This window comes from Hyperolius riggenbachi, chromosome 3 (genome assembly GCF_040937935.1).
Source record: "Hyperolius riggenbachi isolate aHypRig1 chromosome 3, aHypRig1.pri, whole genome shotgun sequence".
NCBI lineage: Eukaryota > Metazoa > Chordata > Amphibia > Anura > Hyperoliidae > Hyperolius > Hyperolius riggenbachi.
The window spans coordinates 433,593,013-433,619,086 of NC_090648.1; the positions used below are offsets into that span (position 1 = coordinate 433,593,013).

At 47.9% G+C, this 26,074-nt stretch overlaps 2 protein-coding genes across 2 annotated transcripts in view; one reads left to right on the forward strand and one right to left on the reverse strand.

The window, feature by feature from the left end:
• The window catches only part of LOC137561643 (embryonic protein UVS.2-like), a 56,191-nt gene extending 41,792 nt beyond the window's left edge, over positions 1–14,399 (reverse strand). The window contains exons 1-4 of the mRNA XM_068272955.1: positions 14,291–14,399; positions 8,351–8,378; positions 2,870–2,917; positions 2,688–2,753 (exon numbers count right to left, since the gene is read on the reverse strand). Of these exons, the coding sequence (XP_068129056.1) occupies positions 2,688–2,753; positions 2,870–2,917; positions 8,351–8,378 (142 nt within the window). The 5' untranslated portion in view covers positions 14,291–14,399. The remainder of the gene's footprint in view (positions 1–2,687; positions 2,754–2,869; positions 2,918–8,350; positions 8,379–14,290) is intronic.
• A 9,914-nt stretch (positions 14,400–24,313) lies between these two features.
• Positions 24,314–25,631, forward strand: LOC137562389 (uncharacterized). Its single transcript, XM_068273726.1, has 2 exons — positions 24,314–24,483; positions 24,647–25,631. Exons 1-2 carry the CDS (start codon positions 24,314–24,316, stop codon positions 25,629–25,631), a joined length of 1,155 nt encoding a protein of 384 aa, XP_068129827.1.
• The last annotated feature ends 443 nt before the right edge of the window (positions 25,632–26,074 follow it).

Here is a 26,074-nt window from a genome sequence, read left to right on the forward strand (position 1 = left end):
CTTTCATTACAAATGCATGCCAGATTATGCAACCACATGCATGCAAGAAATCCACAGCTGTCTGACTGCAGTTCAACTGCAGTAAGCCTTAGATGGATTCATGACAACATCCTGTGATTGCAGATAGCAATGAGACTCATTGCAAATACAATCAAAACCGAGCAAGCAAATGCAGGCAGAGAAATCAAAACTGCTCGGTTGCAGCTCCACTACATCTTACTGATGATACTGATCCTTATACAACCATTATAGTACAACTCCATCCAAAACTTTTGTTCTAGCTTTAGATCCATCGGAAAAGGCTAACAAACTATTTTGGACTTTACCAATGTTATGGATCTGTTGGAGGGAAATTTACATATTGCATTCTTGTTAGGATAGAAAGTAGGTAAACTTCATCACAACTTCTGTTAATAAGGGCATGGCTAGGATACAAGCCAGACTGGGTGGGGGAGGCTAATCATCCTAAAGGAGTTATCAGGCATCTAGAATGAAAATAAGTGCTACTTACCCAGGGCTTCCTCCAGCCCCTGTCCCTCGCTGCAGCTCTGCCGTGAGCCGTTCGCCGCCACTGCCTCCCGGTGCCTGGAGGTCGGCCTGTACTGTTAATCACCGCCACGTGGACCAGAGCGTCCTGCGCGGAGCGTACTGCGCAGGCGTAGTAATCAAGAAACTGACAATCCATCCTACACCATCGTAACATATATCCTACAATCATCCACACCTTTGATTGACTATTGATAAAAATGGAAAATGTGATTATTTTTTATTTTTTTTTGTACAACCAAATATTTGTTATCGTATTGCCTTAGAATAATATCTTTTTTATTATATGTTGTGTGGGCACCTTTACACTGAGAGAGAACTACACTGGGATTGGACTCAAGCTTGAAGACATGGGAGTAAGCAGACTTTTAATCAAGGTTGAAAGCTGGAGGACACCACAAAACAAGCAATTGAAAAAATGTTGTTTTTTTTTGTAATTTTAAACTTCTAACACAATTAGCAGTAGCAAATTATTTTCTTTTATCGGTGCTTAACCTCTCCAGATTTTACCTTATTTCTATCCTTCTTATGTGAATCACCGTCTATTTCTATGTCTGTAATGGTGTGTGCCATTGGAAGGGGCATCATTACTAACCTACGGCGGTGTCATGCGCCCACATACACCGCAATGCGTGCTGGCAGCTGTAGTTCATGGATGGGAGCCAGAGGAGAAGCACCCTGTAGTCTAGATAAGTAATGATGCTCAGTCCAACTTTCCCCCCAATGCCATGCACCTTTATGAACCTAAATATTCAGCGCTCAGGTCACTGTAACCTCTAGATAACTGGTTAGAAGGGAGCTTTTATTTAGTTCTGTTCTCCACAGCTCCGGGGTCTGGAGGATTTAGTCAGAATGGTCACATGATCACCACTTCTGCTTTACAAATACAATAAAAATAGGAGGGTGCAAGGTTAAGAATCCTGTTCTAATCAGTGTTGCTCAGATACAATCTGTGATCACGGCATAGCCCTGATGCACAAGCATTTTTTCACTCTCCGACTTCGTGATCCGAATCTGTGATTGGGAATCGATCACCGCAGTCAATCACAAATTCAGCCGTTATTCCAAGTATTCGGCCTGTGATCATGGTCCCGATCACGGGAAAAATATCCGTGATTATCACCAGAAAACTCGCCGACGGTTAATAGCAAAGCCTCCTTACATGATAGACACACCAAATTTGCCAAATATGTTAAGAATATTATTATTATTTTAGTATTTATATAGCGCCGACATATTGCGCAGCGCTGTACAGTGTATATATATATATATATATTGTCTTGTCACTAACTGTCCCTCAAAGGAGCTCACAATCTAATCCCTACCATTGCCATATGTATATATTATGTAGTGTAAGTACTGTAGTCTAGGGCCAATTTTAGGGGGAGCCAATTAACTTATCCGTATGTTTTTGGAATGAATAACCGTGGGAACAAGAGGAAAAATATTTCAAAAAGACTTTCTCGGTTTGAAATTTTAAAATCGATTTTCTCAGTTGTAGCCACATATCACCTTTATAATCCATGCCATTTTGGTGATTGTAGCATGTATGGGGGCTTTGCAATTAATATTAAAGTCTAATCTGTGATTACGGCCGTGATTTTACAGGCAATCACGGGGAAAATCAAATTCGAATTCGTAAGTCCGTTTCAAATCCAGATCACAATCACGACTTATCCGGTTTTTGATACTGCCGTGGCTGGATTTATTTGAGTCTGTGATCGGGGGAATCCGAGCATCACTGGTTCTAATTCTGCTGACTAAAAATCCTATTTCACTGCCTTGACCATTCACTTCAGAGAGGCCAATTTATTAAGACAGATGGAGTAGTTGTTGACCAGATAGTTCTCAGTTTCAGCTCTTTATTGCCATAACAATTGTGATAGGTCGCTTTGGGAAACTGCTTTATTTTTTGCTCCTTTTTTTTTTTTTTTTTGCAAATCAGTGCTGGAATCTAGTTATGATCAATGAGATCAGTCAAATCTTTGCATTAAAATTTCATGTAAATGTAATGCAGCTTGAAGTTGGACCAATAAAAATTGACAGGAAGTTATTCTGATTGGTACACACATTCAAGCTGCATATAATTTACATGAAACTTGTAATTTCCTAGTTATTATTTATAAGAAAACCATAATTACTCTTGTTGACTTCCATAATCGCAGAGAAGGTTCCAGGAGATGCTGTGATATTATGAGCTTCAGGAACTGCAAAAAAACATAGAAGTTATTCTCAAGTTACTTACAAACACATAAGAGCGACAAGGCTATTTTGGGGCATGCTACAATCACAATTTAGTGGAAATCTTTTTGTTGGCTCTCACCTGAGGGAGGGCCAGCTGCCTCTTTGGAAAAATCTTGGACGTTGTTATCTATAGTTTGAAATACAAAAAAAAAAAAAATGTGTAAAGGACTAAATGTTAGTGATGAGCAGAAATTACGCCTATGCATAATTATGCAATTCGCAACTACGCATCATAATTGTAATGCGAAACTTTGGGGAAAATCGTAATTCATTTCATTTGTAATTGTAATATTTCATAATTTTGCTTAATTTTTTGTGTGTTATTTTTGGCGTACTTTTGTGCCGACTTTAACAGTTAATAGCAAAGCCCCCATACATGCTACTGTTACTTAAATTGCTACATATGTTAAGGAGTGAACTGGATACAAGTCAAAAAAAAAATATTTTTTCAAAAAGACCTTGAAGTTTTTGAGAATTTTTTTTTCGAGTTTAAAAAACATTTTTAACACATGTAGCAATTTTGTTGACTGGAGCATCTATGGGGGCTTTGCTATTCACTGCTTTATCACTTTTCAGCCGATATATAACTTAACCATTGGAATGTAAGCCCTATCTTGCCTGTAAAATTCATCAGGTACATCTGACTAGCGCTGCTCATCAGGATTCCGGATATCCGGGTGACCCGGATATCCGAACTTTTTTACGGTATCCGGATCGGATTCCGGATTTTTCTAGAAATCCACCTAGCTATCTGCAGATATTTGGCCGCATAACCCGGATATCCGCGGATATTGCGAATATTCGGATCCAAAATAATGTAACTAAGGAGATGACGTCCTGGAGCCAATCAAAGGGCTCCCAGCCTAAACCCTGGCACCCAATCACAGAGGGGAACACTGGCCAGCCCCCCTGTATAATAAAGAGGGCTGCCATGATGAGACATATCATCTTAGCTTGCTGAATGCTCACTGAGAGACATGCTCCAGTGCTGGTGGCCTACCAAGGGCTGTACACAGTTATAAACCTAAAGCTGTTCAGTGACTACACTACTATCACTACACTATTGTTAAATCATTAATTAGATTGATTGATGTCATTGTGTGACAGTCAGAGTGTGTACTCCAGTGCTGCTGGGCCTAGTAGCAAAGGCTGTACACAGTGATAAGCTGTTCAGTGATTAACCCCTTCACTACTATCACTACATTATTGTTAAATCATTAATTAGCTTGATGTCATTTGTGTGACAGTCAAAGTGTGTGCTGCAGGCAGCTGTTATGTGTCTGTGTGTGTGCTGTGCACAGACCAGGCCAGCTGCTGCCTGTGCTGCTGGCCTAGCAGTGATAAATCGAAAGCTGTTCAGTGATTAGCCCCTTCACTATCACTACACTATTGTTAAATCATTAATTAGCTTGATGTCATTTGTGTGACAGTCAAAGTGTGTGCTGCAGGCAGCTGTTATGTGTCTGTGTGTGTGCTGTGCACAGACCAGGCCAGCTGCTGCCTGTGCTGCTGGCCTAGCAGTGATAAATCGAAAGCTGTTCAGTGATTAGCCCCTTCACTATCACTACACTATTGTTAAATCATTAATTAGCTTGATGTCATTTGTGTGACAGTCAAAGTGTGTGCTGCAGGCAGCTGTTATGTGTCTGTGTGTGTGCTGTGCACAGACCAGGCCAGCTGCTGCCTGCTGGCCAGCTATTAGCCTTAGGTATAGGTTAGGTTAGGGATTAGGGGATAGGATTAATGTGTTATTGTGTAGTTAGTACTGTAGTACTGCAGTCAGTGTGCTTGTAGTTGTTAGAGTAGTAGTACTACTGTGTTAGCTTTGTACAGAACTGCTGTGCTGTGAGCAGTGCCAGTGTGACAGTTAGTGTGCACTAGTGTCTTCTCCTCTGCTGTCAGACTGTCACTCGGCACTTGGCACATGTCACGTGGCACTTGGCATGTGTCATGTGGCACTTGCCACATTGCAATTGGCACTTAGCATGTGTCACGTGGCACTTGCCACGTGTCATGTGGCACTTGTCACATGTCATGTGGCACTTGCCATGCGTCACGTGGTACTTGCCACGTGTCCCGTGGCACTTGCCACGTGTCACTTGTCACATGGAACTTACCATGTGTCAAGTGCCACGTGCTAAGTGCCAATTGCAACGTGCCACGTCCGGCATGCTCCTGGCACACATTACACCTGCTACTGCTGCATTTCCCTGCTCCTGCTGCCTGTGCAGCTCCCACCGTCAGGCCAGGGTGCCACATCCGGCATGCTACTGGCACACATTACACCTGCTGCTGCTGCATTGCCCTGCTCCTGCTGCCTGTGCAGCTCCCACTGCCAGGCCAGGGTGCCACATGCCACTGATACCACCTATATTTAACCCAAAACACAATTGCTGCGTAATTTTTTGTAGGTGTCTTGGCTGAAAAGTGAAAACTGTCATGTTCCAGTTGTGCGGTTGGACTTTGGACACAATGTGGGCTGCACGACCGCTGTCTGGAACCTAGGCCTAATGTTAATTGACAGCCATTTTTTGGGGGGGAGGGGGGATTTTAAGTCCCCACATCATCATTAGTGTTCCCCTTTACAAAATAATTATGCTACATGCCTCATATACACTAAAAAACGTTTTTAAAGCAATTTAAAAGCCACTTCCGGTTTTTCTATCCGGATATCCGAATTTGCCCGGATATCCCGGATACTAGGGTCAGATATCCGATTCGGAGTCGGATCAGAAAATTTTTAAATCGGATATCCGACCTGGATCCGATATCTGGGTATCTGGATCTGAATCAGATCCGGATTTTGAAAAGGGGTATCCGAGCAGCACTGCATCTGACATTGTTCCACTGACATTCCAGGTCTCATTCCTGTTATGTCACTTTGGTTAGGGTCTATTTCTACTAGGCAGAGCCAAAGTGCGTACCCCATCCCTCCAACCCAGTGGCGTAGCTAAGGAGCTGTGGGCTCTGATAAGTTTTACATTGGGGCCCCCATGCACTCTATACATAACAATTAACATGATGCACCAAAAACCTGCCAATGGCGACTATAGTGTCAGATGTGCAAGAAGGGGATGAGGAGCAGTTTGTTAATGATTACTACTATTCAAAGTATATATAAAAATGCTAATACTGCAGCTGAGGGAGGGCCCCTCAAGCCCAAGGGTCCTGATGCGGTCGTAACCTCTGCACCTCCTATTGCTGTGCCCCTGCTTCCACCCCAGCCAGCACACTGATTGCTGTTAGACTAAAGGTGGCCACACACGATACAATAAAATGATCTTATTTTACGACAATTCGATAAAAACGATTGGTTCTCCCGGAAAAATCGAAAGCTTTTTTTCATTCGACTGAAAAATCTGATCGGATTTCCCGTTTTCTTCCATTTTTAGCGATCCGGAATGCCAGATATTTTTCTTTAATTTTTCTAAAGATTGTATGGTGTGTGTTAGATTGTCAATGTATTAATATACACACCCTAGCAATTTTGGCAGAATTTCCAATCATTTTTATCATAATTGGGGAAAAATTTAACATGTGTGTAGTACATTGGTCAGATTTTTGAAATGTTACAATCAGTCAGAAAAATTGATTGCAATTCTTAAATTGAACAGAATTAAAGAATTGTATGGTGTGTGGCTACCTTAAGAGGCGCCCCAGTTATATGTAGTTATCTGGCTTGCAGTCACTGCCATGTATCCCCTAATTTATCTCTGCTTAAGACGCAAAAGGGGAATGACAGCTGAGTTGAGTTGTGCCCCCTCCTACTCTGCACTCTGAGGCCGGAGCATCTCTCGCCTCTGTCCAGCCCTGCTACTAGGATATTACATTTCACTGTTTTTTTCAATATGCAATTTCTTTACGTGTCTAACTATCATTTCATGGGAAATGGATGCGCTGTGCAGAAATCTGCAGCATGCAATCAATATTTTCCATATTTTTTCTGCATTGCACCGCATGCAAAAAATTCACATTCAATGGAAATTACTTCATTGTCATTCATTGGTTTCATTTTTAATGTGAAAATGTGCATTGCGAATTCATACTTAAATTGGACCTGAGCTCAGAACGTTTTCTCTGCTCTAAAATAAACACAACAACATAATAACCTTTAGACAAATAAACATTTTTTTTTGTTACAGCTGATACAAATCCTAAAATAATCTGCACTGTTTCTACTTCCTGGTTCATGGAAGCAGACATATTGTTGTTAACATCCTGTGCTTGCCTTTCAAATGAGCTTATCTGCCATCTCTGCCTTGGCAGTCATGTGACACAGGGAAGAGATCAGATTACAATTTGTGATTAGACACAAATGGTTAATCAAAACCAGCGTTGTTGCACCAATGGGTTTGGTGTGCAGAGACCACCCCTGGAGTCACAGGGAATCCACAGCAATCATCAAAGGTCCGCACCATCCAATATTCAAGTTTCTTTATTTATAGCTCTTGTAAAAAAGACATAGGTAAAAACAGGTCTGCATGATGATGACGCACAGGCGTTTCGATCCTTCTTTCTCAAATCATTGCAGCATCTGAGAGCATTTTTACAAGAGCTATAAATAAAGAAACTTGAATATTGGATGGTGCGGACCTTTCATGATTGCTGTAGACACAAATGGTTAAACAGGCTAAACTTAGTAAATACACACAGTATGCATTTCTCTATGTTTTCCTTCTCTCCTGTGCAAGAGTTCAGGCCCACTTTAACCATTTAAGCCTTCTGGACGTAGAGGCCACGCCCAGAAGGCCATGTGCGCTCCCGCGGTTCGTTAGCCGAGGGATCAATGAATCAGGCCATGAAGCCCGATCAGTGATCCCTTTCCCGGCAGAAAGGGTCTAAACTTTTTAAATATGCATGTTAAGATGAAATATTTCTATTTTTTTTTTTAAATTATAGGCTTGTAAATAGTGATGGATGTAAAACAAAAAAAAATGCACTTTTGTTTCCAAATAAAATATTGTCGCCATACATTGTGATAGGGACATAATTTAAACGGTGTAATACCCGGGACTATGAGGCAAATACAATACGTGGGTTTTAATTATGGATGCATATATTATTTTAAAACTATAATGGCTGAAAACTGAGAAATAATTAATTGTTTCCGTTTTTTTTTTCTTATTCTTCCTGTTAAAATGCATTTACAGTAAAGTAGCTCTTAAGGCCCATACACACGCTGGATTTCTGCAAACGACGGGTCGTTCTGACGTCAAATCAGGCGTGTGTACAGTCTGTCGTTCGGCTGATAAGAGCGGACTTGAGCGATCTGCTTTATAAAATGTACTTATATTTGGGATGATGGTCGCGACCACGCAAATACAGTAGTTACAATACTGAGTAAAAAGCGCTATTTAGCTTTGTGTTAATCTTTTCATGGCTAATATGAACTTTCACTTTGTGTAGGGGATGAGAGAAGAGGTAAAAAAAAAAATTGTAAAAAGTATTGTAACGGGAGGGAAAGAGGTAGAAAAACAACATACTATCATGATGTTAGAGAGGAAGAGGAAAAAGCAGGGAGATATGTACAAACATAAACAGAGATAAAACTTCATCTTACCGCTCTCATCACTTCCAGGCTGGGACATCTGAAAAGTAAAGGCTTTTAGTCTATAGGTGTTTTTGGTGCAGCGGTATTCATGTTATAATAACTCTGATTATGGCTCTCACCACTCACACTCCATTGTTTGATCACACAGCTCACAGAATAGCTGCTGGCTGCTACAGAATTCCCTGTGGATTTGTATTTGATATCATTCTAAGCACCTCCCTGTCTGCAGGAGTGTTGGGGTGCTATGTGTCTCTTTGATGGTTGGAACCTACTAGGCGCACTTTGGCAGCACTTACCAATCACCAGCGATCGGTAAAGTGCTATGCCAGTGGATCCCTATGTGGGTGGCCGATCACAAAACGCTACTTGCAGCATTGTGAGAGTGATCTACAGTATCCATATTGCAATTGCTCCAGGAAATCATGGCACTTCTGAACCCTCACAGCTGCATGGCTGACAATATGATTAAAGCTAGCAGATCTTTCCTGATAGCACTTCCTGCTGGGAACTCAATGTAAAACATACAAAGCAGAACAGGCTGAAATGTCTCCTAAAAAGTGTATGGCTGAGCATTAGGCGCGATTTCGATGGGAAAATCGCGGCAACAAATCCGCATGCGGTTGCGGTTTCTATGCGGATTTCGGAATTGTTTGCGGATTGCACAACGCGATTTTAACCATGTCAATGCCGGCAAGCATTCGCTCTAGTGGAAACGAGTCCTTAGGGTATAGTCTCTTTGCAACGAAAGGAAATAATGTAGGTTCAATTTACAGCACACCTAGCTGCAGAATACAAAAATCAGATGAGACTTATGCAGGTCTGGTTCTATACATTTTGCTGCCTGAGGCAAACTTTTGAGGATGCGCAACCCCCTGCCCCTTCCCGGGCAAAATTGTGAGTAATCTGAGGATGCGCCAGCACACTGGCTGGCTGTGAGTCTGTGACAAACAAACTGCTCACCCTCAGCCACTCCATTACTCCTCATTCAGGACAGCAGTGCCACCTCCTCCCTTCTGCTGTGCAAGTCAAATGAAACACTGCTGCTCTCTCCTGCATCCCCCCTCTTCACTCACTGTCAGACTCCTCACACAGCACAACAAGCTGTTTTTCCCCAATGAGGACCTCTTCACCTGGCTCTCCTCTTGCTTCTCCTCCTGTTCTGTTATTAGTGTAAAAACAGTACAAAAATGCTGCCCCTGTAATCTCTGCGCCTGATGCAAATGTTTCACCTTGCCTCATGAGAGAACCGGCACCTGGACTTATGTCTTTGCATTCTCTCACCTGTGATGATAGAGAGTCCACTGGGAGACTCATCACTGAGCCAGCAGCACAAGCCAAAACCAAGAGAAAGACTCTTCTATCCATCCTGCTCAGACTTCTTTGCCGTAGTGTGAAATATCGTCAGTCTGAAGCTGTTGCTGTGCTCAGTCTCCAGAACCCTTTTTATACAGATCTGGGGAGGTCCTGACCAATCACAGGCCAGGATGGTTGACGTGAGCATGACACACATGGACATTACATTTGGGCTCATGGATATTGTAGATGTATAATTATATCAGGTGTGGCAGAACGGTGTTATTATAACAGTGATATTCCATATATCAGAGAGGAATCAATTTTCATGGTCTTCTGACAAGGAAAATCCTTGGTAAGTGACAAATGAAATTATGTGAATGGACTGGAAAAAGGCCTATTTGCCGGACAGGAGCTGATTGGGCCATAAAGGACTTGATATAGAAAGGCATCCCCATAATACGCCAGAGATCAATACAATGGAATTTACAGTAGAACAGTACTGCTCTGTCAGTCCACCCATTCATGGGCAAACTTAGAGGAAAAGGAGAGGGGAGAGAAACGAAGTGTCCAGTAACTCCAAATAGGGGCTTTGAGAGAGTAAACAGTGCATATAGCAACTTAGGTTCAAATATTACTTTCAATACAGTTCAGCTAAAATAAAGATGTGCAACACTGTTAAAGACCTAGTTCACTCTACCCGATTTTTTATTTTTTATTGGTGAATAGGGGACTATGCCGTCACTTATGCACAGAGGCGTAACAATTACCCCCGCAATGTATGCAACCACAGAGGGCCTGTAGGAGGAGAAGCCTGTGGGGCCCTGCGTCTCTGGGGCCAGACCAGGGCAGGAGGGGGCGCAGTGCAGGAACAGCAGGCACACACAGCAGCAGGGAGAGGGGCCCGACTCTACCCCTACCTCACCTCGGGCTCCCCCTTCAGCGCTTCCCCCTCCAGAAATTACAGCAGCGGCTGGGCAGGGAATGTGGACTGACCTCTTGCATTCAATGCGATGGAGCTCCGCTCTTCTCTGCAGCGCCTCACTCTACTTCCTGATTAGCTCAGGAAGTAGAGTGCGGTACTGCAGAGAAGAGCCGAACTCTGTCACATGGAATGCAAAAGGTGAGTCTGCATTCCCTGCCCAGCAATTGCTGTAATTTGTGGAGGGGGAAGAGCTGAAAGGGGAGCCTGAGGTGACGGAGGGGGGAGTTAGGCCCTCTCCCCACTGCTGTGTGTGCCCACTGCTCCCCCATCATAACCCTGGGACACCTGTAACTGGCTATCTATACTGGAGGCTCCTATAACTGGCTATTTATATTGGGGCACCTATACCTATCAATACTGTGGGCACCTGTACCTGGCTTCCTGTACTGAAGACACCTATACCTGGCTATCTATACTCGGGGTACCTATACCTGGCTACCTATATTTGGAGCACCTATATCTAGCTATACTGGGGGCATCTATACCTGGTTATCTATACTGGGGGCACTGATACCTGGCTATCTATACTGGGGGCACCTATACCCAGCTATCTATACTGGGGGCACATATACCTTGCTATTTATACTGGGGCACCTATGCCAGGCTATCTATACTGGAGCACCTATACCTGGCTGTATATACTGGGGGCACCTATACCTGGCTATCTTTACTGGCGGCACCTATACCTGGCTATCTTTACTGGCGGCACCTATACCAGGCTATTTACACTGGGGGCACCTATACCTGGCTATCTATACTGGGGCACCTATACCAGACTACCTATACTGGGGGAACCTATACCTGGCTATCTATACTGGGCACTTATACCTGGCTATCCATAATGGGGGCACCAATGCCTGGCTATGTATACTGGGGCACCTATACTAGGCTACCTATACATGGGGCACCTTTGACTGGCTATCTATATCGTGGAAACCTATACCTGGTTATCTATGCTGGGGCACCTATAACAGTCTACCTATACCTGAGACATCTATACCTGGCTATCTATACTGGGGGCACCTATACCTGACTATCAATACTGGAGGCACTTATACCTTGCTATCTGTACTGGGGACACCTATACCCGACTACCTATACTGGGGGGAACCTATACCAGGCTACCTATACTGGGGGAACCTCTACCTGGCTACCTATATTGGGGGCACCTATACCAGGCTAACTATATTAGGGGCACCTATACCAGGCTGCCCATACAGAAGGTACCTATACAGGTTATCTATACTGAAGACACCTATACCTGGCTACCTATACTTTAAGGGTATTTTTGATTACTATCTTGCCTTGCCTGCCTCTCCAATTTCTGTTTTGAGGGGGGGCATCCAAAGTTTCGCGGGGAAGCTGGGGGGGGCAGTGATTTCTTGTTATGCCGTTGCTTACGCAGTTCATATTTTTTTCAAATTCCCTTTGGCATCTGCCATATGACCAAGAGATCTGTGCAAAAGTATATAGCTGCCATCAGAGTGGGAGCTACTTCCTCTGTACAGCACCATCATCTAACCATGCCCATCCCCTCGCTTTGGACTGACCACTGGTCAGGGCCGGCCTTAGGTTTCACAGCGCCCTGAGCGAAATCTGATTTTTGTGCCCCCCTTCATCCTCTTTGTGCATGCGTGCACACCCACGCACACACACACAGTGTACACACACACACACACACACACGCCCATATGCAATTCCTTTTCTCCTGAGATATCTCCTAGGACAGTGGCTCCCAACCTTTCTTGACGTTGTTACACATCACGCCAAATGCTCAGATCTCTGTGACACGTCACATATGTATAATTGAAAAAATATACTATTAATAACCACAAATGCATGGAAAGAGTGCATTATCTTAAATATACTTAAAAATGAAGGCTAGAACCTTTCAGGAATATTAATAAAAACAATCAGTGGGACAGTTAGCCGCGCGTACGTTAAAAAGGGGCGCTGGGAAAAAAGGGCGCGGGGTTTTAAACGATAAGCATGGATAACGTTTAAAAATGTATTGTACTGTATTTCGTTTAAAATTAATGTTTTATAAAGTTATAAATCATTAAATAATGTGCATTAAATCGGCAATTGTAAAAACGTTAATCTTCCGTTTAAATAGTGAAACATATAATAACGTTTAAAAAAAAAAATTACTAAGTAACCCTCCCTGTACCTACCCCTAACCCCTAGACCCCCCTGTTGATGCCTAAACCTAAGACCCCCCCCCCTGTTGGTGCCTAAGTAACCCTCCCTGTACCTACCCCTAACCCCTAGACCCCCCTGTTAGTGCCTAAACCTAAGACCCCCCTGTTGGTGCCTAAACCTAAGACCCCCCTGTTAGTGCCTAAACCTAAGACCCCCCTGTTGGTGCCTAAACCTAAGACCCCCCTGTTGGTGCCTAAACCTAAGACCCCCCTGTTGGTGCCTAAACCTAAGACCCCCCTGTTGGTGCCTAAACCTAAGACCCCCCTGTTGGTGCCTAAACCTAAGACCCCCCTGTTGGTGCCTAAACCTAAGACCACCCTGTTGGTGCCTAAACCTAAGACCCTCCTTAGTGCTCACTGTATTGTGTGTAGAATAATGTTTTAAAAACAGTAAGGGATAAAATATATTACAATTTACATTACGTACTGATCGCTTTGTTTCGTGAATAATAATGTTTTACAAACAGTAAGGGATAACATTTAAAATAATGTTTTATTGAAATAAGAAACGTAAATCATCACAAGCAGTTATAAAACATGAAAAATCTTCGGGCGCCGTTGGAAAACGTTATTATTCTCGGGCGTCCTTTTTTCTTGTTCGGCGCCATTAAACGATAATTATTATAGGAGTGAATGGCGGCGCCCGATTTGTCCACTAGCCTCCTGCGCCCTTTTTTACTGTTACCGTTAGCCGCCCCCCCCCCCATGTAGAATGACAAGGAAAGACAATTTGCACCACACGTAATAGCCGCAGTGTCCCCCCCCCCAAAAAAAAAAAAATAAACGCCCTCAGACTCAGTATAGGTAGGTAGCCAGGTATAGGTGCCATAGTATAGGATCTCGTGTGTAGGTGCCCTCAATATAGGTTGCCAAGCATGGGTGCCCCCAGTACAGGAAGTCAGTTGAAGGTCTCCATCCCCCCCATAGGTAGCCAGGCGTAGGTTCCTCCAGTATAGGTAGCCGGGTGTTGGTGCTTTCAGTAAAGGTAGCCAGCTATAGGTGCCCCCAGTATAAGAAATCAGGTGTAGGTGCCCTCAGTATAGGTAACGAGCTATAGGCCCCCCTTTGGAAGCCGGCGCCCTGAGCGACCGCTCCGGTCGCTCATATCAAAGGCCGGCTATGCCACTGGTACACAGAGAGTCAGCTCTGTGTTTACATGAAATGGCTGGCTGGTGTACCCTCCCAGCTCTTCCCTTATTGCATAATATAGCCAAGCAGCATCTGAGATAGCACAGGAAGCCAGCACTGCAAATCCAGCAAGACATGTAACAAAAATTGAACGATGCAAACATAATTTATGTGCAATGCACTAGGGGACCAACGATCCTTGCGGGAAGACCATTTGCTACTTGACTTCGCCCACTGGGAGAGCCCGTGCCAGGATCAGATCATTTGGGTACGGGGATCAGCAGGCATCTAATAAATGCCTGTGAAGGTAGAAAAAAAAACAAAGTCTTGTAAAAGTAATACCTTTTAATGGCTAACTGATACAGTTAAATAATGCAAGCTTTCTGGGATCTAGTCCCCTTCTTCATGGAATATTTCCAGATGTAAGCTGAAGTAAAACACTGATGCAGATAAATAGTAAACACAAAGATGGCAGTTGTGCTGGTTACTGTTTAGCAGTTAGATGTCAGGTGATCAGCAGGCTGGAGCCAGTGAGCTCATGCAAGCAAACATGAAATCTAGCAGGTTTCTGAAGATGATGAAACCAAGTAAATCATGTTGCATAAGGAGTCATGAATCCCATTCCACAAATTAAACCCTCTGTTGATGTCTTAAACATCTTCATAAATTTGTACTCAGAAGGGGCCGGAGCTGCAAGGGGCCGGAGAAAGCCCCAGGTGAGTAGAGCTAATTTTTAACTCCTTTAACCTCCTTGCTGGTCTAATTCCGCCGGCAAGGAGGCAGCGCAGCACTTTTTATTTATTTATTTATTTTTTTAAATCATGTAGCGAGCCCAGGGCTCGCTACATGATAGCGGCTAAGCGGCGGCATCCCCCCACCCACTCCGATCGCCTTCGGCGATCAGAGTAAGCAGGAAATCCCGTTCAGAACGGGATTTCCTGCAGGGCTTCCCTGGTCGCCATGGCGACGGGGCGGGATGACGTCACCGACGTCATCGACGTCGGGACGTCACAGGGAATCCCGATCCGCCCCTCAGCGCAGCCTGGCCCTGATTGGCCAGGCTGCGCAGGGGTCTGGGGCGGGGGGGTCACCTCGGCGCGGTGGGTAGCGACGAATCGACAGGTAGCGGCGGCGATCGCGTTCTACACGCAGCTAGCAAAGTGCTAGCTGCGTGTAGGAAAAAACAAATTATGCAAATCGGCCCAGCGGGGCCTGAGAAATCCTCCTGCGCAGGTTACCCCGAGCTGAGCTCGGGATAACCGGCAAGGAGGTTAAGCAATCACAGAGTCCCTAGCAAACTACAACCATGCAGGCAGGTGATGGTGAGTCCCAATGGCACCTGGGGGTGGTGGTACCACTGGAGGTGGATGAGTGGCCGATGCAACAAAAACACCCAGAGAGGTTTTTGTAATTTTTTTTTTACTTGCAGCAATAGCAATGACATGGCAGCAGAGTTGTCCGTGGAACCTGGCGGTGGGAACGCAAACTTTAGTAGTGAAATAGAACATCAGCGGAAGCAGGAGGAGGACTAAGCAGTCAGCGTGGCAGCCCAAAAAGCTATGGCACCTCACTGGGGGAACCACAGGATGATAATGCTGTCCAAACATAATATGCATCCGTGGACCCTGGCAGTGGGAAGACAGACTTTAGTAGGGATTTAAGGAAATGCCGCAGCAGGAGGAGCAGCGTGTGTCAGCACAGCAGCAGCAGCATATGAGGCCATGGGACATGACAGGTGTCACCACATGAAAAAATGAAATGAACCAGGCCAATTACGTGTACTGGCCTGGTTCTAACTTGCTTTGGAAAGGCAGACATTCTAAAAATTCCAGCTGCCACTTAAATTCCCCCTGTGGCCGACAGCAGGGGCCAGGAACTCCCCTTCCACCCAAGCCTGGTTAATTTTGAGGAAGGTGAGTTTTTCCACAGAGGCGTGGGACAGCCGAGAGCACTTCTAGGTGACCACGCCACCGGCCGCACTGAAGCATCTCTTGGAGAGGACACTGGAAGGGGGGCAGGACAGGACTTCCAGGGCGTACTGGGCAAGCTCCCTCCAGATCTCTAGTCTCTTGACCCAGTACTCCATTGGGTACACGGGGCTGTCGGTGTCAAGCTCGCTGAATTACCCCATGTAGTCAGACACCATGCTGGTAAGTTGCTGCTGGTGCTGGTTGGAGGAGGATGCTGTAGCTGTCACCTCTGCTCTGGGCAGCTGTACTGCATACAGGCTCTTAGTTAGGATCAGCAGGTCTCTGGGGTGCCAAATGCTGCTGGTGCTGCTGCTGGTGGCTGCAGGCACGTGTTGCCGGGTTGGCAGAACGGCAACAGTGGGGGTGGAAGGCTGGGGGAATGCTTCCTGCAGTCTGCGCACAAGGGCTTCCTGCAACTCCCTTGTGCGTTGCTCGGTGGTGGATGGCGACATGAACTCTCCCAGCTTCCCCTTCAGACGTGGGTCCAGCAACAAGGTGATCCAGATGTCCTTTATTTTACGCATCTGGATCACCCAGGGGTCCCTGCAAAGACAGTGCAACATGTGCGCAGCCATGCGGAAAAGGCTGGCATTAGCAGCCACCTCTTCATTGTCGTCCAATAAGACATGCCTGTCCTCTTCCTGCGCCGTGTCCTCCTCCTCAAACCGCCACCCCCCATACAACGGCAGCGGCGCTCTGGTGCTCCCCCTCAGCATTCAGGTTAGGAACCTCCAACCAGTGCTGCTCGGATACCACTTTTCACTATCTGGGACCAATTCGGATACGGATACCCTTCTATCCGATCCGGGTCGGATATCCGAATTAAAAATGTTCCGATCCGGTTCGGATATCCAACCCCAGTATCCAGCCGGATTCGGATATCCGGATGGAAAACCGGAAGTGGTCTTTAAATTTCTTTAAAAGCGTTTTTTAGGGTATATGAGGCATGTAGCATCATTATTTTGTAAAGGGAAACACTAATTGATGATGTGGGGACTTAAAATCCCCCCCCCCCCCCAAAAAAAATGGCTGTCAATGAACATCAGGACTAGGTTCCAGGAAGCGGTCGTACTGCCGCAGTTGGGGCCTCCCCACAACTCGGACAGCACAGACACCTCCAAAAAAATTACACAGCAATTGTGTTTAGATACTTCACCATGGCACTTGTAGGTACCACGGCTCAGTAAAAAATTAGGAGAGGTTCCAGGAAGCGGTCGTACTGCCGCAGTTGGGGCCTCCCCACAACTCGGACAGCACAGACACCTCCCAAAAAATTATACAGCTATTGTGTTTACATAGTTCACCATGGCACTTGTAGGTACCACGGCTCAGTAAAAAATTAGGAGAGGTTCCAGGAAGCGGTCGTACTGCCGGAGTTGGGGCCTTCCCACAACCCGGACAGCACAGACACCTCCAAAAAAATTACACAGCTATTGTGTTTACATAGTTGACCGTGGCACTTAGTGTGTTGGTACCACGGCTGTGAAAAAAATTAGAATCTGACTTAATCAAGATGGAGTCAGGAGGTTGTGGTGGTAAAGGGTGGTGAAGCAGGCATAGTGATTTCCAGCCACTTCATTTCCCCCTCTTGCCAACAACAGGGACCAGGAACTCACCAACCGCCCAAGCCTGGGTCATTTTTTAAAAAGTCAGTGCAACTATACAATATAACACAGTAATACTAACTACCTAAGCAGTGGCGTACCTAGGGTATTATACGCCCCCCCCCCCCCAAAAAAAAAGTAAAGGGGCAAAAAATGGGTGGCGCTATAACATGCGGCAAAAAAATTGGGCGTGGCCATGACCGGATGAGGGCGGAGCTAACTGTAATTTAACGTGAACCTTGGTGAGAGTGATATGGAGGCTGCCATATTTATTTCCTTTTAAAAAATACTAGTTGCCCTGCTGATCTATTTGGCTGCAGTAGCGAACTGAATCACACCAGAAACAAGCATGCTTGTTCAGGGTCTATGGTTGAAAGAATTAGAGGCAGAGGACCAGCACGGCAGCCAGGCAACTGATATTGCTTAAAAGGAGATAAATATGGCAGCCTCAATATTATTCTCACCTCGGGTTCCCTTTAAAAGTGCAACCCAAAGACAGTGGACCCAAGTTTTGGTGACCCTTTCCCCAGAAAATTCACATACTTGTGCAGGTTTTCTCAAGAAAATAAACGTAATGTGTGCAGATTTGCCCAGAGAATACGTTCAATCATGTCCTCAGATTTGCCCAGAGAATAAGTTCAATCATGTCAGCAGATTTGCCCAGAAAATACATGGAATCATGTCGGCAGATTTGCCCAGAAAATACATGCAATCATGTCGGCAGATTTGCCCAGAAAATACATGCAAACGTGTGGCAGACCAGTCCAGAAAACACTTCAATCGTGTAGCAGACCTGGCCAAGACATAAACGCTACACCTGGCTGCTAATATAAATAAATAAAAAAAAAAAAACATTTACTCACCTGCAGCAGAGCTCCTGTTCCGGCCTCCGTCCAGTGCGCAGCTCCCACGATCCTCTGCAGCCAGCAACTGAAACTCCCAAAGTCTCCAGAGCAGGGCTTCAGACATCTTACTATAGCCCTGCCCTCCGCTGCGGTGAACTGACACGGCATCTATTAGATGCCGAAAGTCAGTTCACGCTGGGGGGTGCTTGGAGAATTTTAGGGGATGCTTCAGCACCCAAAGCACCCCCCGGTGCCGCCATTGCCCCCAGTATAGGTAGCTAGCAGTTGCCCCCAGTATAGGCAGCATAGCTGCTGCCCCCAAAGTAGGTAGTGTTGCTGCCCCCAGTGTAGCTAGTATAGTGGCCCCCGTACAGCTGCCTTCCAGTATAGGTAGTATAGTGGCCCACAGTTTAGATAGTATAGTTGCCCCCAGTGTAGCCTCCATTGTAGCTGGTATGGTGCCCCCCCCCCCCAGTATAGGTAATATAGTGGCCCCCATAGTTGCCCCCAGTATAGCTAGTATAGTGACCCCCAGGCCCAGTGTAGCTAGTATAGTGCCCCCCCCGTTTAGCTGCCCCCAGTATAGTGGCCCCAGTATAGCTAGTATAGTGGCCCCAAGTTTAGGTAGTATGTGGCCCCCAGTTTAGGTAGTATAGTGGCCTCCAGTTTAGGTAGTATAGTGGCCCCCAGTTTAGGTAGTATAGTGGCCCCCCGTTTAGCTGCCCCCAGTATAGTGGCCCCCAGTTTAGGTAGTATAGTGGCCCCCAGTATAGTGGCCCCCAGTTTAGGTAGTATATTGGCCCCCAGTTTAGCTGCCCCCAGTATAGTGGCCCCCAGTTTAGGTAGTATAGTACCCCCCCCCCCCCCGTGTAGCTAGAAGGAGGGGTGACAGCAGGGATAGCGGTGGGGAGGGGGGGACATGTCTCCCCCCTCCCTCACCTGGGTCCTCTCCTTCTGCCTCTTCCCCCCCCCCCAAAATGTGGGCAGCGGGCAGCAAACAGGGCGAGCAGGCAAGCGCGGAGAATACTCACGTTACTTCCGCGTATCAGCCTGGAACATGCGTCGCCGTCACGTGCCTCTACTGCGCCTCCAATGATTGGAGGCGCAGAAGAGGCACGTGACGGTGACGCAGCGTTCCAGGCTGATACGCGGAAGTAACGTGAGTATTCTCCGCGCTCGCCTGCTCGCTGACCACTGCCCCCGGCCCGCTGCCCGCATTTTGAGGGGGGAGAAGAGAGGCAGAAGGAGGGGACCCAGGTGAGGGAGGGGGGGGATATGCCCCCCCTCCCCGCCGCTATCCCTGCTGTCACCGCTCCTCCTAGCGTTGCTCTTCCACTCCTGAGTCCGGCATCTATGGGGGGTCGTGGCGACACCCCCTGGCTGTCTGGCACCCGGTGCGCCACGCCCCCCTGCGCCCTGTGGTAGAAACGCCACTGTACCTAAGTTAAGGCTAATTGCAGGCCAGCCAGCACCAAGGAGCCTGGACTGTGTGCACACACAGCACACACAGACAAACACACAGGACCTAGCAGGCACCCAGCAGGCACAGGCAGCTGCTGCAGCTGAAAGACTGACTGACAGACTGACTGACAAGACTGACTAACAAATTACACAGACTAGCTAACTACAACACAGTAAAACAAATGTATAGATAAGGTGTTTAAGTGTTAAAACGCTGGGTTTATCACTCAGATGATGCACTTGCTTTAGCCAAACACTCTGGACAATGTATCTTTGTGGCAGTCACAAAGCAAGGACGTGATTCTCATCATGGCCCCCTCCTTATATGCAGGAGGGACTGGCCAAGGTTCCCCTCTATGATTGGTTGCTTGGGCTTAGGCTGGGAACACTCTGATTGGCTGAATGACGTTATGGACGTCATCTCCACGGCAATAGTACCCGGACCCGGATATCCAGAATCCTGTTGAGCAGCACTGCCTCCAACTCCTCCTCCTCCACTATCTGTGAATCATTGTCCTCCTCCTCCTCCTGTGAGGTGGATTGTGCTGCCTGCTCCTGATCTAGCTGGCTCAGGGCTGCCTCCCCCTCTTCCATCAGATCACACATTGCCCTGTCCAGAAGGCAAACCAGGGGCACCCACTCACAAACTGATGCCCGCTCCCGGCTCACCATCTTCGTTCCCTGCAGGAAGGGAGTCAACACCAGGCACACTTTCATGCATCTGTGTCCACTGAGATGCGGTGATGATGACTTGCAGGTTGTCTTGATCATAGATGTACCTCTTAGAGACGGCCTGTGCTGCCACAGCCACTCCAACATCACCAGAGTTGAGTTCCAGTGAGTTGGGACATCAATTATCAGGCAGTGTCATGGCAGGTCCTTGCTCTGCTGCAGGTGGGCCATGGTTGCAGAGGCAGTGGCGGAGCGGCAGAAATGGTGCACCACCTTCCGGGCATTTTCCAGCAGGTTGTTCATCCCTGGGTAGGTGCGCAGGAAGCGCTGCACCACCAAATTAAGAACGTGGGCCAAGTAGGGGATGTGCTGGAGGTGTCCCTGCTGCAGTGCAGCCACCAGGTTGGCCCCATTATCGGACACCAAGTAACCTACTTTCAAGCCTCTGGGGGTCAGCTACCTCTGCTCCTGCACCCTGAAGGCGGCCAGGATGTGAGTGGCCATAAGCTTATTCTTCCCCAGGATGACCAATTTCAGCAGCGCTTGGCAGTGGCGAGGCTTTGTGCTGCTGCTGCTGAGGCGAGTTTGCTTGCGTGTTGTGGAGGGAATGGGATCAAAGGAGCCTGCTGCATCCCCCTGATTCCACGTGGTGGCACCACCAAGTGGCTTGCTGCTGCTGCTGCATTCTTCTCATTCCCCCCTTCTACCAATGTCACCCAGTGCGCCTTGAGTCCATAGTGTTATGGACCTGCTCGTCCATGGCGTAGACGGACGAATGGGCCACGTTTGCCACCACAAACTCGTGCAGTGCTGGTATGGCGGTTCTTGCAAAGTAGCGGCGGCTGGGGATTTGCCACTCTGGGATCCCAAACTGGAGCAGCGTGCGCATATCGCTCCGCTCCTGCAACAGGGAGTATGGAAGCAGCTGGGAACACATGGCCCGGGCCAGCAAGATGTTGAGCTTACGGATGCCCCTGTGACCAGGAGGCTTGGTCAAACCCTGAAAGCAATTGCTCAGTAGAGTCTGCAGCCGATGTCCTGCAGGGGAAGCAGAGGAGGCCAATGAGGACTGGCTGGCCTCACCAGCCTCAATGTCTGTGTCATGAGCTGCCGAAAGCGCACTGGAGGAAGAAGTGCGTTTGCGTGCTGTTGCAGCGGCTTCACAACTCTGAGGGAGGGATGATGCTGCTGCGGTGGGTCTCCTGCTCTGACCACCCCCTTCATTGTCCTTTAGCCTATTTAACTCTGCATAATCATGACAGTGATGACTCTTCAGGTGGGCCTGAAAGGATGAGGTACTTATCTTGGACATGTTGCGCCCACAGCGAAAGTTTTTTTTTGCAGGAGTTACACACTGCGTACCATTCATCCCGAGTGGACGCATGGAAAAAAAATTCATACTGTGGACATAAACAACCCCCTACGGCCAGCAGAGGGTGCAGCGGCTCTCCCTCTGGTTGGGGGTTGCGTGGCAGTGCTGGTGCTGATGGCGGTGCTGGCTGAAGCAGCGGCCTGTGTTACACGCCCACTGCTGGATCTGCCTGACGTGGCGATATAATTGCCTACACTCCTGAGGTGACTCATCCTCCTCCGAGCTGTCTCCTGGGACCTCAGGCACATAAGGACGGTCCTGATAATCATCACATCATCCTCTTCGCCAGAAAACATCTCTTCTCCTGACCACCCCCCCCTCCACCACCCCCTCTTCTGCCCCAACATCCCCAGACACAGACCCCTCCTCATCCTCAAAAAATACTTGTGATGCTGGCCTGAGCACAACCTCCTCCACATCAGGCCCCATCATCTCCTCAACGGCAGCCATCAAGACTCTCCCAGATGCCGGACTGAGGGACAGAATGCTCTTGTCTGGGGAGGGGTGCTGACCATTGGCTGCTGGGGTGGATGTCACAACAAGCGTGGGGCGTTGGCTGCTGCTGCTAGTGCCAGTCACAACGGAGGTCTGGGAACAAGTAATAATGGACTTCTTCTGCATCATCATGTCCACCACTGCTTGTGAGTGGCTCTCCTGAATGACCACACGTCGAGTCAAACTGCTGAAATTGGGTCTCACCGGCATCGGCTGACTCGGCTGTTCTGCTGATGGACGCCTCTTTGCTGCATCCCCTACAGCTGAGCACCCTCTCCCTGGCCATGGACAAGTCCCAGAAGCGGCAGAGGCGATGGCACTCCCTCTCCTGCCATGCCCACGACCCCTGCCAATATTTCAAGGTGGAGAAAGTGTGCTTCTTTTTTACTGTCAATACGTGTGTGGGCCTGGGGACAGACGGAATATAACAAGGGGCTTTCTTTATTGATTTTTCAGGAAAAAAAATGCGCAGACGGTGAAAATACTGAATACAGTAATAGAGCACGAAAATTAATGGGCAGCGGTCTGCCTGCACTACGCACAGCAAAGTAACTGGCTGCACGCTAGCACAGTACAATGTCACTGACACTGACTATACTGACTACACTGAGTCACTGACTAACTGAAGTTGATCACTGGCTGGCTGGCTAGCTAAATAAATACAAGTATCAAATACAGTAATAGAATCAGTGAACCTGCCTGCCTGCGCTAAGCACAGCAATCAGTATACTGTCACTGACGACTACTACAATGACTACAACTAACTTAAAGGGAACCTAAACTGAGAAGGATATGGATTTTTCCTTTTAAAATAATACCAGTTGCCTGACTCTCCTGCTGATCCTGTGTCTCTAATACATTTACCTACAGCCCCTGAACAAGCATGCAGATCAGGTGATCTGACTGAAGTCAGACTGGATTAGCTGCATGCTTGTTTCAGGTGTGTGATTCAGCCACTGCTGCAGCAATAGGTCAGCAGCACTGCCAGGCAACTGGTATTGTTTAAAAGGAAACATCCATATCCCTCTCAGTTAAGGTTCCCTTTAAGGTAATAACTGGCTAGCTAGCTACATTCAAGTATCAAATACAGTAATAGAGCAATGATATTAGTGAAAACGCTGGAGTTTTACACTCAAAAACACACTTGCTTTTGCACAATATGGGCTGGAGATGCTCTCAGTCCACAGAGTCTAGCAAGGACAGAGCTTTTCATCATGGCCACTGCTTTATATACAGGAGGGGAGGGCCTCCCCTCCTATGATTGGGGCCTGGTTGGGGGCCTCTGATTGGCCCAGGGACAACATTTCTGCCTATTTCCGCTCATTTCCACCAATCACGACTCAATCACAGCTTTCCGCACCGCGATCATGACTATGATCGCGGTCCGAATAATAGTAACCATGGCTGACTCGTGATTGAATTCCGTGATCCAGAATCGATCACGGAATTGGATCACGGCGGCGGATAGTGAAAAAATGCTCATGAATCACGGCTATTCCGTGATCACGCGGTCGTGATGAGCAACAGTCCGGGAGGGTACTAGGGACGACAGTGGGTAGGGGGAGACTAGCAGCAACGACAGTGTGAAGCAAGAGACTAGCAGCGACTACAGTGGGATGGGGTGAGTAGTAGAGATGACAGCGGGAAGGTGGAGACCAGCAGTGATGACAGCGGGAAGAGGGAGACTAGAGAGATGACAGTGGGAAGGGGGAGACTAGCAGCCACGACAACAGGAAGGGGGAGAGTAGCAGAGATGACAGAGGGAAAGGGGAGACTAGCAGTGACAACGGCATAAAGCCAGAGCCTAGCAGCGACAGCAGGAAAGGGGAGACTAGCAGAAATGACAGTGGGAAGCGGAAGACTAGTAGCGACAACAACGGGAAGGTAGAGAGTATCAGAAATGACAGAAGGAAGCTTGAGACTAGCAGCGACTACAGTGGGATGGGATGAGTAGTAGAGATGACAGCGGGAAGGTGGAGACCAGCAGCGATGACAGCGGGAAGAGGGAGACTAGAGAGATGACAGTGGGAAGGGGGAGACTAGCAGCCAAGACAACGGGAAGGGGGAGAGTAGCAGAGATGACAGAGGGAAAGGGGAGACTAGCAGTGACAACCACGTGAAGCCGGAGACTAGGAGCGACAGCAGGAAAGGGGAGACTAGCAGAAATGACAGCGGGAAGCGGAAGACTAGCAGCAGCGACAACAACGGGAAGGTAGAGAGTATCAGAAACGACAGAAGGAAGCTTGAGACTAGCAGTGATGAAAGCGGGGGACTAGCAGTGACGATAGCGGAAAGGGGGAGAGTAGCAGAGATGACACCGGGAAGCGGGAGACTAGCAGCCATGATAGTGGGAAGAGGGAGACTGGCAGCCATGACAGCGGGAAGGGGGAGACTGGCAGAGATGAAAGCGGGAAGGGGGAGAGTAGCGGAGATGACAGTGAGAAGGGAGAGACTGGCAGCCACGGCAGCGGGAAGGGTGAGACTGGCAGAGATGACAGCGGGAAGGGGGAGAGTAGTGGGGATGGCAGCGGGAAGGGGGAGACTGGCAGAGATGACAGCGGGAAGGGGGAGAGTAGCAGAGATGACACCGAGAAGCGGGAGACTAGCAGCCATGACAGCGGGAAGGGGGAGACTGGCAGAGATGAAAGCGGGAAGGGGGAGAGTATTGGAGATGACAGTGAGAAGGGAGAGACTGGCAGCCACAACAGCGGGAAGGGGGAGACTGGCAGAGATGACAGCGGGAAGGGGGAGAGTAGCAGAGATGACACCGAGAAGCGGGAGACTAGCAGCCATGACAGCAGGAAGGAGGAGACTGGCAGAGATGAAAGCGGGAAGGGGGAGAGTATTGGAGATGACAGTGAGAAGGAAGAGACTGGCAGCCATGACAGCGGGGAGGGTGAGACTGGCAGAGATGACAGCGGGAAGGGGGAGAGTAGTGGGGATGGCAGCGGGAAGGGGGAGACTGGCAGAGATGACAGCGGGAAGGGGGAGAGTAGCAGAGATGACAGTGGGAAGTGGGAGACTAGCAGCGACAACCGTGTGAAGCAGGAGACTAGCAGTGGCAACAGGAAAGGGGAGACTAGCAGCAACAACAGCGGGAAGGAGGAGAGTATCAGAAATGACAGCAGGAAATGGGAGACTAGCAGCGGCGATAGCGGGGAGGGGGAGAGTAGCAGAGATGACAGCGGGAAGCGGGAGACTTGCAGCCACGATAGCAGGAAGGGGGAGACTAGCAGTGATGACAGCGGAAAGCTGGTAGACTAGCAGCGGCTATAGCAGGGAGGGGGAGAGTAGCAGAGATGACAGCGGGAAGCGGGAGACTTGCAGCCACGATAGCAGGAAGGGGAAGACTGACAAAGACTAGAGAAGGAAGGAGTGAGAAAGGTAGCCAGAAGCCAAGACAGTAGGAGGTTACAGCTCTTACCTCCCTTCTTACCTACCTTCCTGCTGGCATTCATGGAGGTGGGGGCTGCTGGCAGGCTCCTTTCCCTCTATCCTCCTCTTCTTTCTCTAGCTGGCGATCCATCACCTTATCCATGGAGTCGCAGGGGCGGGACCGCGTGCGGGGTCACATTGTTCGGGGGCGGAACTGTGATTACAAAGTCACAGCAGCTTGTCGCCCATTGCACCCTCACCCTTCTGTATTTCTGCATGGAGACCTATCACGCTGCACTGTGGCCCGCCCCCACAGACAAGCCGGGTGAATT

Bases quoted from the DNA above. Each gene is read 5' to 3' on its own strand.
- LOC137562389 (XM_068273726.1), top strand. From the start codon at position 24,314: ATGAGTAGTAGAGATGACAGCGGGAAGGTGGAGACCAGCAGCGATGAC. The intron at 24,484-24,646 runs GTGAAGCCGGAG...GGGGACTAGCAG, and splicing joins AGACTAGCAGTGACAACCAC to TGACGATAGCGGAAAGGGGG.